Source organism: Rhea pennata, chromosome 1 (genome assembly GCF_028389875.1).
Source record: "Rhea pennata isolate bPtePen1 chromosome 1, bPtePen1.pri, whole genome shotgun sequence".
In the NCBI taxonomy this organism is placed as follows: domain Eukaryota; kingdom Metazoa; phylum Chordata; class Aves; order Rheiformes; family Rheidae; genus Rhea; species Rhea pennata.
The window spans coordinates 201951363-201966395 of record NC_084663.1 but is presented as its reverse complement, the minus strand read 5'-3'; the positions used below and the strand labels follow the sequence as shown (position 1 = coordinate 201966395).

Genomic DNA, 15033 nt, shown 5'->3' with positions numbered 1-15033 from the left:
TGAATGCAATAAACACTGCTCACATCTAAATATTTAATATTTTGCACTGAGTTGTGAACAACTGTGTTCTTGTAAAAAATCTGTAACTCTTCCCAGACAAATTGGATCTGCACATTCATTTAAGAATTTTGATTCCCTTTCCTTTTTCTGGCTAAATATGAGCTGGTTTTTGGTTTGTTTTGCTTTGTTTCCCCCACTGTGTTTATCTGATCCATTCTGCTATGGAGGAAAGCTTTACCAAAGGTCATGCTGCTTTGCCAGGAAACAGCTCAGTTCTGCATTAGACTAATCTCCTTTCAAAGCATATTCCTTTGCTGAATCCTCTTCTGCGTTGTTGTTACATACTTCTTCATACAAACAATTTCTTTCTGGCTCACATAGCTGCACCTGCAGCTCTACAACCTCCCTCATCCAAGAGGATGCTCCTCCAAGTACTACACCAAGACTACTCCAAGTAATCTTGGGGTAGCTCCTAACTCAGCTGGATCCTATACACTGAGTGCATTCCAGGTATGGACCAGCAGCTTATACAGGCAGTGGAAACGTAAAGAAAACCAAAGAAGGGAATATATATAACACATGTATTCAGTGCTGCCTGGAGCCCATTGCTCTTCAGAAGAACCTCATCTAGACTGTGTCGTTGATCATCTCTGCAGAGAAATGCACATTTCCTGTGAGCTAAGTTTTCTGAACTTTCTGAATAAGCTATAATAGCGTGAAAAAAATGTGTATTTGTACACAGCACATAGGGCTGCTGTGCTATCCTCTGTTTCTTACTGAATACAGTACTTTTCCAAGCTTCAGAAGTGGTGCAAATTTCTTCCATCTTCTTTATAAGTAGTATAAAGCCACAAACAAGTAAATATCTGTAAATTATGCATCTAACTACACATTTTCTCAGAGCCAGAGTTTTCATACTCACTGCTGCGGTATCCACCTACATGTCTGCTTCCTGTTTATATCGCAAGTTATCTGGGGCAAGAACTCTTGTTTTTAAAGCACTCTTAGCAGAACGGCCAAAATGTTCATTCAGTGGCTGTGGCTACTGTAACATAAATATTTAATAATAGTACAGTGTAGTAACACCCTCTCTACTTTCCATTTCTGTTTGATCAACAGATTGGCTTACTTTTTTTACTTCATACTTAATGGCGAGTTTTAAACGACTAAGGCTGGGGCGGCCATGCTCTCCATTATTATGGTTCATCTCAACATCACCATTCAAAATTGCTTCCACTTCTTCTGTATTTCTGCACAAATCAAGGAGTCCAACTACAAAATCCTTGCACTGCATAGACAATTTCTTGTAATCATTCTGGAAAAGAAAAGAAGGAAGAAAATGACTTGCTGAGCTAACACAAGAGAAATAATTTTACATTTGAATTTTACATTTGGGAGCATCGACAGTTTTTTTTTGCATCTTTTTACGCTTTTGTCTGGTACACTAACAGCACTTTGATATCAGGCAGCTACTTCCCCTGAGTATTCACAAAGAGTAGGACTCATCTCACCTTGGTAACCTTGGACATCTGCAGTGTCAACATCACCATCAACATTTGCATCTCAGTTACTTCTCTAGACATAGTTTATAGCCAATGAAAAGTAACAAACACCTTTACAAAGATCGCATGATATATTTTAACATTTATTCCAAGTTGAGATGAACAGCACAACAGAAGTGATTTTTCTATTCACTGACTTTCACAGAAGTTTAGATAATTAGCTCAGATGTAGAAAGTTATGCTGCAGATACCTAGAACTGGACAAGATGAATGTCATAAAACAGCATGATTAAACAGTTTCTTAACCTTCTTGCAAAATAGATAAATATATTGCATTTTCTCAGGCTTTGAATTATTCTTGCAGGTCTTCTCTGGATTCCTTCTCATTTTCCCACATCTGTTGCAGTTTGTAAACCCAAGAACTTATTGCTATTTTCCAGTAATGGAAACCAATGCTACAGATAGCACAGTAATACTACATCTCTAACTTCAAGCCAACATTTTAATGATTAAAATATCTCATGACAGACTTTGCTGTGTTAGTCAAAATGTTGCTTTGTGATTGCAGGTTCAGTAGCTTATTGTTTTTACTAGCAATTGCTTTTCTTAGTCACTGCTTTCTAAAACATATGTCTTTGGCTCCCAAAGTGAGCCATACAGCCCAACAAATTGAAAACACAAGTAAGTTCACATGGTCAGTTAGTATTAGAGAACTGGTAAATCCTCTCCTGCTTTTTTACTATTATTAATTATATAACTGAAAGATTATATAACTGGCAAAGGATAAAGCAAAAAAGAGATTTCGATCATTATAACCCACAGTTCATTAACTACTCCTCGTTTATCTGCTTCGTAGCCCTACGCTGGACTCTCTCCAGTAGCTCCATGTCTCTCTTGTCCTGGGGAGCCCAGAACTGGACACAGGACTCCAGATGAGGCCTCACCAGTGCTGAGCAGAGGGGCAGAATCACCTCCCTCCACCTGCTGGCAACACTCTTCCCAATGCACCCCAGGAGACCAGTGGCCTTCTTGGCCACAAGGGCACATTGCTGGCTCATGGTCAACTTGTCATCCACCAGCACTCCTAGGTCCTTCTCTGCAGAACTGCCTTTCAGTAGGTCAGCCGCCAGCCTGAACTGGTGCATGAGGTTATTCTTCCCTAGGTGCAAGACCCTGCACTTGCCCTTGTTGAACTTCATGAGGTTCCTCTCCACCATATCTATATATAGATATTAATATAGAGATTGAGCAGGGGGTTGGACTAGATGATCTGCAGAGGTCCCTTCCAACCTCAATCATTTTGTGATTCTGTGATATAGATAGATATAGATATAAAGCTAAGCTACAGACCTAGACTTATTGCCCCAGGTCTACATCTTTTGAGAGATTCACTCATACATGTATCAACAACTTTTGATATTCTTATGATCCAAATTAATTTTAGTAAGTCCTAAAAAGACTGATTTATTGTAGACTTCCCCCAAACAAAATTATGAAAAAAACAAAAAAAAAATCAACTACTCATGACTGCTTATGTAGTCTCTACGTTCCTTTTTAAAGTAACTTTCTATGAATGTTTTTATTACAGTGACACATTTTCCCCTCATCTGATCTGTTCTTCATAACATTCTCCCTTTGCCCATTCCCAGACTTTGTTCAGTCCCTTCTTTTGACTACTTCCTTCCTGCCACCCAGTACACACTCTGGAAGACAAAACATTATCTTAAGAATACAGAATATTCTAATTTATTTGCTGAGAGGATATATCATGCATGTTTGTTCTTTATTAACCACAATAACACAATGACAGTTTATCACCCAGGCATATTAAAGGCTTGCATCTGAGGTGTACATTTCACTTCACTTAAATAAATACAAACATTCATAGACAAATAGTTATACACACCATAGTATGTCTACATAAACCTCTTTGTGATTTAAATTTTTAGTAATGTAATCTAAGCAAGATATCTCTGATCTGTCATAAAAGCGCAAGAAATTTTAATATAGTTTCTCTACAAAGAAGATGACAGAAGCCAAACACCAAAATGAACAATTTTGTGACAGGTTGCAAATATTATGCATGTGCAAAGCATTTTCCTGTCTTCAGAAGAATAAATATAGAGCTAACCAAAATCCTAACTCCTTGGCACTGCAGAAAGACATTTTTTTAGATTAATATATCATCTTCTGTTTGACTTACGGTTTTCTATTGGTAGATAAGATTATATTTAGTATCTAGACATTTTAATACTGAAACATTCTCCTCAAAATTAAAGAAAAGGTAGCCATTTGGGACTCCCAGGCAAAGAAAAATAGAGTCAAGCTTGTACCCCTGTATAATTAGGCACTATGACCTGTTCTAAGCTGATGTCTGACACTCAAAAATCAAAGAAAAAAGAAATATGTTTAAATACGTTGAGTAACCAAATAATTTGGCCTTCATAAATAACTTTTTTGTAATGTACAAGCATATTCATATTTTCTGGTATGAGATATATATATATACACACACTCATACATGCAGTTTTAGCAATATTTTCCAGCTCTAGTGAGCCATGTCAGCAGAGGAGCTCAACCATGCAGATGAGGAGCAGCAGTACCAGACTGTGTCCTACCTCTGGTCAGGAAACTGTAGGGGCCAAGACCCAAGTCAGAGGTACTCATGTATAAGGCTGTAGGATTTTGCTGGGCAAGGTCTGAATGTTTCACTTAGGCATCTTAATACATAGATACACGCATTATTCCTTTACAAATATCACCTTACTCCTTTTGCGCCTCAGTTCTTCATCACTAAAACGTGATGATAACTTTTCACTGAGAGAGGCAATAACACACAAAATGGAGGTTCGGCCCTGCTTTCTGTAATGAAGGCTGTATGCTAATTACAAACAAATGGAAAAGCAGATCTAGAAATGGTAATTTGGGTTATGCTTCTCATCAGAAAAGCATACTCATAAGACTTAATTTTTGGTATTAATTTACAGCAAACAACAATGTATCTGCACTTACCTTTTTCCAAACCATCTCACTATACAGTAAAAGATTTGTTGCATTGGAGCTGCACAAGGTTTGCACTAAATACAAATCTTATGATGCATTTTGTGAACAGTGTGGCGCCACAGCTCTCCCTCACAAAACTCTGGGCCACATCTCTGCCAGACGACAGTTGTCAGATATCATCAAGATCCTTATTGACACAGTAGAGATAGGGTAGGCACACAGTTTAAACGAAAGAAAATACTGATGCAAGTCCAAAAAATAAAAATACTTTATAGACTATCAATTCTTGTAAAGCTGCATATTTAGTCATATGATACAAAGCTAAATTAAATGGCTTTCAGTAAATCTTGCAAATTTCAAAATTACTCAACTAAGACTGAATTAGTTGTCTGCTTGCCACAGAAATATACCTACAATGTGCTTGACACATCTGTCTAGTTATTCTCCCTTCCTAAGTCATTCTCCACTCTTCCCGTATTTATTCCCAACAAAAAGTCACTACTCATAAAGCATTTCTCCAAATGCTCATAAAGCATTTATATAAACACCACCTGTACCTAAATGTAACAGCCATGTAATGCTAGATAACACTGCTACAGAGTCTTGAAGCAAAGTTTATTTCAGAGAACAATAGTTTCTGCTGATTACAGTACTTCCCACCTTGCATGAAACACAGTTTCATGTTCAACGTTATTTCTAATATTAATTGCTGGTATAAAACAGAGGAGAGAAGTAATTTTTCCAGATAGCCATAATCCAACCATAATTCATCAGCAAACCTTTTCATTGCCTCTCAGAACAACCTGGGAACTTTCTGCATCACAGATGCAGTGATATGTACTCACTAGTAAACTCCCTTGAAATAATACTCTATCAAGATTATAAAATATGTGTATTTTAAAATAGTATACTGCCAGTAAATTCAGTCTTCATATATACAGGGTTATAAATACTTTAAATATTTATATATTTAAATATTTAAATATATAACTCTAGGTAAACTCAGGTAAACTCTAGGTGGAGCTAAAGGTTTAGCATGTACTAGCCAATCTATGCACTAAAAATATGCTTCTTTTGATTACACTAATACGTCTAACATGTTTTAACCAAAACCATATTTTTACACAGGGACTACACTGTCTGTGTAATTGCAGCAAACTCTCCAAATAAATTAATGGTAACAATTTCCTAGACAAATTGCTGCAAGTAGCAACATGAGCTTGCAGGAGCAAAGACAAATCTGGACTCAGTAAAGACAACCATGACCATTTCCTGTTGCCTGTAAACACAATCTTTGTACTGTCTGTATTGAACCTAAGCCAGATGCTTCTCAGTCAAGACCCATCTTGTCTAGACAATGTAAATGTTATCATCCATCAACAGTGTAAATGTTATCACTCGTCAACACTTGTATAAATGTATTCATGTCTTTGATATTTATTCAGAATCACCATATGCTTTTAGTGCCTACAAAAATGATCAAGAAAAACCCTTCAGTTGTCAGCTGCCTGCTCCTGATGAAATGTTAAATTAATGGAGACTTAAATTTCTGGCTATTTCTGTGTTGTAATGTGTTCCTGTTCCTCAGTGTTCCTATTCAGTTATGGTCTACTCTAAAGAGCATGTCTGTCCCTAGGAGACCTTGGCTGATTTATGCTCAGTTATATGGAGCTGTTCGGTCTCTTGTCTAGTCACCTATTTTGAGGGTGACAATGTCTCAAAATCTCTGTTGCAATTCTTTATATATCTCTATTCTAGAAGCAGAGTTTCTAAGATAGAAGCTTTTAGGATAGAAGTAGAAATTTTAGAGAAGAAAACTGAGACAGAAGAGGAACTAGAAGTAACACAGATATAAGCCAGGTCATGCATCCTCATGGCACAGAAGTGCAGACTGGAGAAGCATGTTTTCAGAACAGTCTATTTTCAGTCTATTTTTTCTCATGTGTATTCCATTTTCCATCCTGGTGACATCAAAGACAAGCTACTGTGCTCCCAGTTCATCTATCCAGTTGTGTACTGCAGCATACATTTGAAGCACACTTCTTGCTGACATTTGCAGATGATGGTTTTATTTACCCCTACCATAATCTTAATTTGTATGACTCCAACTGTGGTAAAAGGAGTTATACAGTCGCTACAAATCAGACATGGTATTTAATTCAACATTGCAGTGAATTTAACAGGCTGCATTTATGAAGTATAAAAAATGTTTTTCTGTTCTGTTCTAAATTTATTTCCCTTTAAGTTAATCAAGTCCTTTTGTTTGTATCTTCAGCAGCTGCTAAAGAGAAGAAAACAGAATATGTGGTGTAAATACTCCTCTCTGAACTGTACATACAAGCACAGAGGTCATAAGGATTTCTACCAATGACTGCATGGTCCAGACAATCCAAGTCTGGAGTAAGGAAGACTTAGCCTTGGTGAAGGAAGATCAAGTTAGGGAACACTTCCACAAACTGGACATACACAAGTTCATGGGACTTGATGGGATGCACTTAAGAGTCCTGAAGAAGCAAGTCAATCACATTGCGAGGACACTCTTGAATATCTTTGAAGGTCATGGCAAGGAAGGGAGGTTTCTGAGGACTGAAAGACAACAAATGTCCCTCCCATCTTCTGGCATGGCAAGAACGAGGATTCAGGTAACTATAGGCTTCACCTTGATCACTGCAAAGGTGATGGGGCAACTAATCTTGGATACTATTTCCAGATATGTGAAAAACAGGAAAGTGATCACAAGTAGATGAGGAGAAAGCAGTGGACTTACCTCCACTTCAGTAAGGCTTTGGACATTGCCTCCCACAAGTTTCTCATAGACATGCTGATAGTGTGGGCTAGATAAGTAAGTGGTCAATGAGGTGGATTGAAAACTGGCTGAACTGCTGGCTTCAGAAGGTTGTGACCAGGGCATAAAGTCCAACTGGAAGCCAGTCACTAGTAGCGCTCTTGAGGCATTGATATTGGGTCCAGTACTGTTTTAACATCTTAACTAGTGACCTGGATGATAGGACTGAATGTACCCTCAGCAAGTTTGCTGATGATACAAAACTCGGAGGAGTGAGTGTGTTGTGTTGCCATTCAGAAGGACCTTGACAGGTTGGAGAAATTCCTCAACAGGAACCTCATGAAGTTCAACAAAAGGAAATGCCAAGTCCTGCCCCTGGGAAGGAATAACTCCACGCACCACTATAGGCTGGGGGCAACTGGCTGGAAAGCAGCTTTGCAAAGAAGGCACTACAGGTCTACAGGTGCTAGCTGACATGGATAAGTTGACCATGAGCTAGTAATGTGTCCTTGTGGGGAAAAAAGAAAAAAAGAAAAAAAAAAAAAGGCCAGTGAGTGGCATTCTGGGCTGCATTAGGAAGAGCCTTACCAGCAGGTCAAGGGAGGTAATCCTTCACCTCTCCTCAGCATTGATGAGACCACACCTGGAGCGCTGTTTCCAGTGCTGGACTCTCCAGTACAAGAGGGGCATGGACCTGCTGCAGCAAGTACTGCGAAGGGCCACAAAGATGACTAATGGACTGGAACTTCTCTCATAAAAGGAAAAGTTGAGAAAGCAAGCCGGGACAGCATGGAGAAAATAGAAGGTTTAGGGGGGATCTTATCAATGTGTTTAAATATCTGATGGGAGGAAGTAAAGAAGACAGGGTCAGACTTCTCAGTGGTGCCCACTGACAGAATGAGAGGCAATGGGTACACATTGAAATACAGGAAATTCCACATAAACACAAGAAAATACTTCTTTACTGTGAGGGTGGTTGAACACTGGAACAGGCTGCTGAGAGAGGTTGTGGAGTCTCCATCCCTGGAGATGTTCAAGAGTCATCTGGACACGGCGCTGGGCATTGTGCTCTAGCCGACTCTGCTTGAGCAAGGGGTTTAGACTGGGAAGTCTCTTCCAACTCCAGTTATTCTGTGATCCTGAGAATTTGGCTTGCGTAAATGACCAAACTGTCTCACTTCAGTCTTCTCTGCTTCTCCCTCTACTGAGCCAGCTTCTCTCTAGCTGCTCAAACTGAGCTTCACTAGCCATAGGGTTGAAGTTTAGATTCTATCTCCTCTACTATGCTGCCTGACAGGAAATGGAAAATGAGTTCAGTGGCACCTTCTACCTATGCAGCATGAATTAAAATCAGCACACAGCAATAAGAAGTTCCTTGAGATTTAAATCCTCCATTCATTAAGCAGATACACATTTACCCACATTATCTTGCTAATGTATGAAGCTAATGCTGATCTCCTACTGTCCAGAGAATGGAAGACCTTTAACTGAACTCGATAACTCTGTGCCTGTCAGAGCTGGTACCCCTCTACTCACCTTAAATTCTTTTTCAATGTTGGCAAGCACCGCCAACTCATTGCTGAGTTCTAAGGCAGTCATGACTGGGTCTTCACTGGACAAAGACAGATAAGCAGGGCTCGCCAGACCTTTGTAGGCATTGATTCTGGACCTAGAATGGCTGAAAGAGTCATGCTTTTGCTTCTGATTGCATTCACTGCACTTGCAGAAATAGTCATGTGGCCTATCGATCCGAGCCCCTTTCCTCAGCAGAGTGTGGACAATTTCATATTCATGGCAGTGAGCAGCCAGAATGATCGGTGTAACATCATGGGAAAATCGTGTTCCATCTTCATCATATGCATAGAAGTCATCATGCTGGAGCTCTGACTGGCTAGGACTTAATGCAAGCCTCTTGCCTTCAGCAAATGCGGGGTGATTTAGGATGGCTTCTACTATCCGAACGTAACCTTTGCTAATAGCCAAAAGCAAGGCATCCCCCACTCGAGACAGATTCTCCTTCTTCAGCAGAAGTTCTGTGATCTCCAAGTGTTCATTGGCAACTGCTAGTTGCAAAGCATTCTGTCCCATATAGTCCACACAGTTGACATTGAGTGAGGAGCATTCTTCCAGCATTTTACGAATCACTGGAATATTTCCATATTCTGCCGCATCCAAAAACCGCTCCTCTTCAAGAGAAAGACTTGTTGAGCGGTCATTAAACATATACGCTGGCCCCCGACTGGCCTGTCTCCTCCCCTTCTCCCGGAGAATGGTCTGTCGTCGTAGTGCTAGTCTGTTCTCATTGCCTCGACTGTGCAGAAATAAAGAAATTAAGGTAATTAATTTATTGCATGCAAGAATATGTGCATTTTAAATAATAATTAGTAACAATATTTACAATCATTTATCTGCTTCAGCTTTTTAATGCAGTATGGTGACCACAAACCCTAACTTTACTGTATTTTGTAACTGCTGTCGCTACACAGGTCTGAACCAATAGTTAACTATATTTTATTTCAATTAAAAAACAGGTAAACCATAGGCTAAGACTACACTTTCTTCTTTATTTACTTCTCCACAGCTTTTGCATAATTTAGTGAATTGAACTAGATACTGCTTTACATTATGCCAGGGTAAGCAGGCAAAGCAACAGTTTTAAGGGTAAGGATCTTTCTCAGGTTTATACAGAGATACTTCTCTATTTTTCTTGTATTGTTCTATCTACCCATACTTTTCACCTTCTCAGCATCATTTCAATTCCTACTCTTCCCACTGATGTGCACAGTCACTCCATGAAAAAAAGTTATTTTTACTACACTCTGAAAAGGAATATAACATTAGAAATTTTTTACAAGCTAAGAGCTCACTTTCTGGTTAGAAAAAGAGTATTTTCACCACAAATCATTCATCTGAGTTTGAGAATTGCTTCAGGAAGTGTGATACTACCGTCTTTTCTGAAGGAATGTACTGTTTTCTAAAAATACCTTTCCTAGATCTAACAATGGTGTTTTGAAGGACTTCTCTGGAACAGCTGTGTAGCAAAAGTGAACTTCAGATCTCAAGTTTATTGTCTAAATACAAATTTTAAATAAAAAGATGGCCTTGAAATTAGTAATGAAATGAAACACATGCAATGACTGCCTGAGCCCAAAGACAGCCAGTATCAATAGCATATAGCAGTGAGAGTAGCTCATGTCCACAGCTGGTAGGAGAATCAATCTCAGTGACCCCACACTAGTGCAGGAGTCCTCAGGTGGCCCTTTTGCCCACCACCTCCTCAGGAAGCTCTTTATTTGCTGTATTTTGATGCTATGTCTCTCAGTTAAACCAAAGCTCAAACTGAAGACAAGTCATAGGAGGAAAGAGTCAGCAGTCACCTATGAGGGATAATGAATTGCACAACAGGCCACAGGAACATGGAAATTCTTTAAACTCACATCTGTTTCAGAATAGCAGGCCAGCTGACTTTGCTTGCTCTTATTATTCTTATTACCATCACTACACCAACAACTGTCTAACCTATGTTTTGGCTCACATTGCTCCTCTTCCCCTTGCTGATATTTTTTGACATTTATGGCTAAATTTTCAGTTACAAATTACACTAAAAAAGCATATTTCCTACAATTGAATTACATTTGTTACCTCCCATCTCCACCACCCTTTTAATTATTACAGTTCGCAGCCTTGATATCGTATTAATCCTTCCACTTAGTGGCTTGCTACTACATCTTGCAAATTCTTGCTCTGTGATCTCTCTCAAATGTGAATTATTCTTTTGTTTCTTCTACTGAACCCTCATTCACTTCTTACCTAACTCTTGCCTTGATTATTAAAACATAAAATGAACCATTTCAAATAATTGGAGTTGTTCATATTAAATTTGCTGAAGAGAGCTGAATTATCTGCAGTGTTTTTTCAGCATAAAATATGCTACATTTTCTTTAACAAGAAGAAAATCTAATTCATCACTCAGTCAACTAAGATCCTAGAAATTCAATTGCAAATCATTTTCTCTCCTAGAATTACTCTGCTACACTATGCAATATTCACTAGAACTTCATCTTTTTTCTTTTTGAATGGTTGCTTAATGATCTTTTACATACATATGCACAATATAGTTCAGTATTTTCAATATTTTTCACAAAATAATAACCAAAGGCAATATTTTATTCATTAAATAATACTTACTAATGAATATAAATTTAAGTATCTAAATAACACAACCGGAAGAAATAAATCCTTTGAAACGTAAATCAAAACAGCTTTACAAAAATAACAAAGTTGATTCACTAAACATAAATGGCTTAAATATTCAGTGAATTAAACCCTGTGGTCAAAGATTTTAATCAGGCTTCATACTTCTTGGTATTGCAGCTCCTTGAAAAAGAGGAGCCATATAAAATCATAACATTTTGACAAAAAACATTTATCTAGTTGACCATTCCCAACATATTTTCTTCATCAAATTCTTTAAGGTTTCCTTAGGAATCAAGAAAAATAATTTTTTAAAAAAATCTTCCCCTTTATTTTCCAGAAATGTTTCCAATCTACACAGTCTTATATGATTCCAGATGGAATTCTGTACACTACATTTCTTAACTCTTTTTATAGTGAATAGAAATTTTCTCAGAATAAACCTCTAGAGAAAGATTCAGCTGATGAATGTGAGCCAGAAAGTCCTCTTTAACTTCTTTGACAGTATTAATTTAATCTCTGCTGACCATAATAGACATCTGGGGGAATCACTCAGGCAGCTTGAGCTCACTAAGCTATTGCTGTTGAGCTCCAGCTACTGCTCCAGAAACACAGAATGATTCAGGTTAGAAGAAACCTCAGCAGATCTCCCATTCAATCTCCTTCTTACAGCAGGGTCGGGCATGAGAGCAGACCAGGTTGCTCAAGGCTTTATACAGTCAGGTCTTGAAAACCTCCAAGGATGGAGACTGAATAATCTCTCTGTGCAACCTGTGCCACTGAAGGACTGTTGTCATAGTGAAAAAAATTCTCCTTATATCCAGTCTCCACTTCTCATATTTCAACTTATGCCTGGTGTCTCTTGTCCTCCTACCATGTGTCACAGTGAAGAACCTGACTACATCTCCTCAGTGACCTCCTCCTAGGCACTGGTGGGTTGCTGTCAGGTGTCCCCAAAGCAATCTCTGCTCCAGGCTGAACAAGCTCAGCTCTCCCAGTCGTTCCTCATAGAGCAAGTTTACTTAAATATGATTTGGTTCTAGAATTTTATACAAATTGTAATAGAACAAATTTATAAAAAACAGATATCAAAACTGAGACTGATCGTACTGTTTTAAAGATTTTTTACAAATGTGATGTCCTGACAGTTCACTGATTTGTGAACTGCCACTCCTTTTTTACAAGCTATTTAGAAAAGTGTACTTGATTTAGATTGGTGTAAGATATATCATTTTTTAATTATTATTTTTGTATACAGCATTTTAATGATTGTTGATATTCTTTCTTTGATGCTTTTTATCCTTTTTCCATTGCATAGTTGAGTATATAAAATGCAAGAAGTTATTCAAAGCATCACAGTAGGAAACCTTAAACAAGTACAAAGAATAAAGCATAATTTGGTCAAAAACAGCACTTGTACATGAAATATAGATAAGAAATGTGATTTTAATGTAAGTATAGACAAGTATACCAAGCTTACAAGATTCAGCATATAAACACAGGAAAACTAGGATACCTATAACAATAAAGAACAAACAGTTTTTTTCTGAGTCAAGGTTCTACAGTTCATAAGATTTATATTTATTGCAAATAAAATCAGCTTGATTTCAAAATAAATTTGTGCTTAAAACTAAACACTGTCCTGCTGGCATTTCATGCTATGTTTGACAGAGGATGAAAAGTTTCTCTAATAACCATTTAAAAACCTAATTGCTACAAAATATCAAATAATTCCACTTTTATTACATATTATAGTTACATGTAGCTATAACTGTGCTTTGCATCATTTTTTATTGCTTTGATATTATATAGTCAACAACTTATTTCCCATACCTCATTTTCTTACTTTTTCCTCAATAGGAGACATAATGTGGTGTGAATTCCACACAGTTAAGCAAGCCAGGGTAGCAAAGTGTGAAAACATCCATCTCTGTCAGAGAAGTTACTGTGCAATTTGGCTCTTGATGTGAATAAACTACTTTTTTTTTTTTTTTTTCCCAGACTATCAGTTGCTCAGTTTCACATTAAAAAAGCTATTTTATGCCAAATACTACCTTTTATATCAATTACTACCTCAATAACAGAATGATTAAATTATTTCTTTTCTGTGTTTACTACGGAATCATAGAATTTACAATTGAAATGTAATAGGATGACAGGTTACAGAGCAGGTAAATCACACATTATGTAAGTTTGTGTTTCCACTCCAGCTAACAAAATCAAAGTAAAAATTCTATTATATCCTGGTCGGCTCTGAAACTATGCCACATCTTGCAATATATTAATTATTCCCTTACTTCATTAAGAATTTACTCTGCTTATATCAAAGCTATTGTAGGTGTTAATGTTTACTCAGTGTGAGTTTTGCAACTAATTCAACTGGCAGCAGAAGCAGGCCATGACTAAAGTTAGCAAGAGTTCATCATGAAATAATCTTTAATCTTTACTTTAGCAAAGAAAAGTTATTGAGAGATTATCATTAACACAAATATACACAAGCTTATCAACTGCTACAAGTGCCTTATCCGTGCTTCTACTCATTCTCATCGTGCTACTGCAATATTCCTCTTGGTGGTCTCTCTAGTCTTCATGACAACCAGCTAATAAACATCATTGCAACATCTCTCACCATCAAAATACCCAGAGGATGCACACTTTCTATTCCATGTGTTGCAGCTGTGTACATGAATGCTCATCCTGCTAATATCTGCTGTCCACAGAGCCATTATGCATCTCCTATATATCAAGGAAAGTTCACAAAGATTAAGTTCAGTTTAATGAGGTGATTCTTCTAATTCCTACAGTCAGTATAGGCAAACACACCATTAGACAATGATTCGCAGTAGGTACTTCATCACTTCAAAGATCATATACTAACTACATGATGGTTAGCATCATCAAAATAGCATTAGCCATATGTGTTTAAGTTAGCCTAACACAAAAAGCCTAAATTCCCTGTATCTTCCCAACTCCAGTGATAGCGACACCCCTCTAGTGCTTATCCATACCCTTCTGATGCTGTCTTTTGGGAGCAACTCAGGGACAATGTCTGTGCATCCAGAACCAGAGCTAGGAAAGCTAAAGTTCAGCTGCAGTTAAAACTAGCAAAGGATGTGTAGGGCAGCAAGAGGGCTTCTAAAATATACTATCAGCAAAAGGAAGTCTAAGGAAAATGTGGTCCCACTACTCAGCAGGCCAGGGGACAAAGTGACCATGCACATGGATAACATTAAGATCCTCAATGCTTTCTTTGTCTCAGTTTTTTACTGGTAAAGTCTGTCCCCAGATTGCAAAGGTCCCCAAGCCTTGTAGCAGCTTGGGGACCTACATTAGAAGAAGACTAAGCTGGATCCACAATCTCTAAACCCTGCATCCAAAGGTACAGATGGAACTGGCAGATGTCAGTGGGAGGCTGCTCTCAACCACCTTTGAAAATGCATAACAACTTTGCACTTTCAGTGTACAACAGTGCATAGTTCCTGATGACTACAAAAAAAGGCAAATACAGCACTCATCTCCATACCTACGAAGGTGGTGGAGCAAATTCTC

At 37.9% G+C, this 15033-nt stretch overlaps 1 protein-coding gene across 1 annotated transcript in view; it reads right to left on the bottom strand.

Annotated features, from left to right (window-relative positions):
* The window catches only part of TRPC6 (transient receptor potential cation channel subfamily C member 6), a 105098-nt gene that overhangs the window by 27418 nt on the left and 62647 nt on the right, over nucleotides 1–15033 (bottom strand). Inside the window, exons 2-3 of the mRNA XM_062567292.1 lie at nucleotides 8827–9601; nucleotides 1130–1315 (exon numbers count right to left, since the gene is read on the bottom strand). Coding sequence (XP_062423276.1) covers nucleotides 1130–1315; nucleotides 8827–9601 — 961 coding nt within the window. The remainder of the gene's footprint in view (nucleotides 1–1129; nucleotides 1316–8826; nucleotides 9602–15033) is intronic.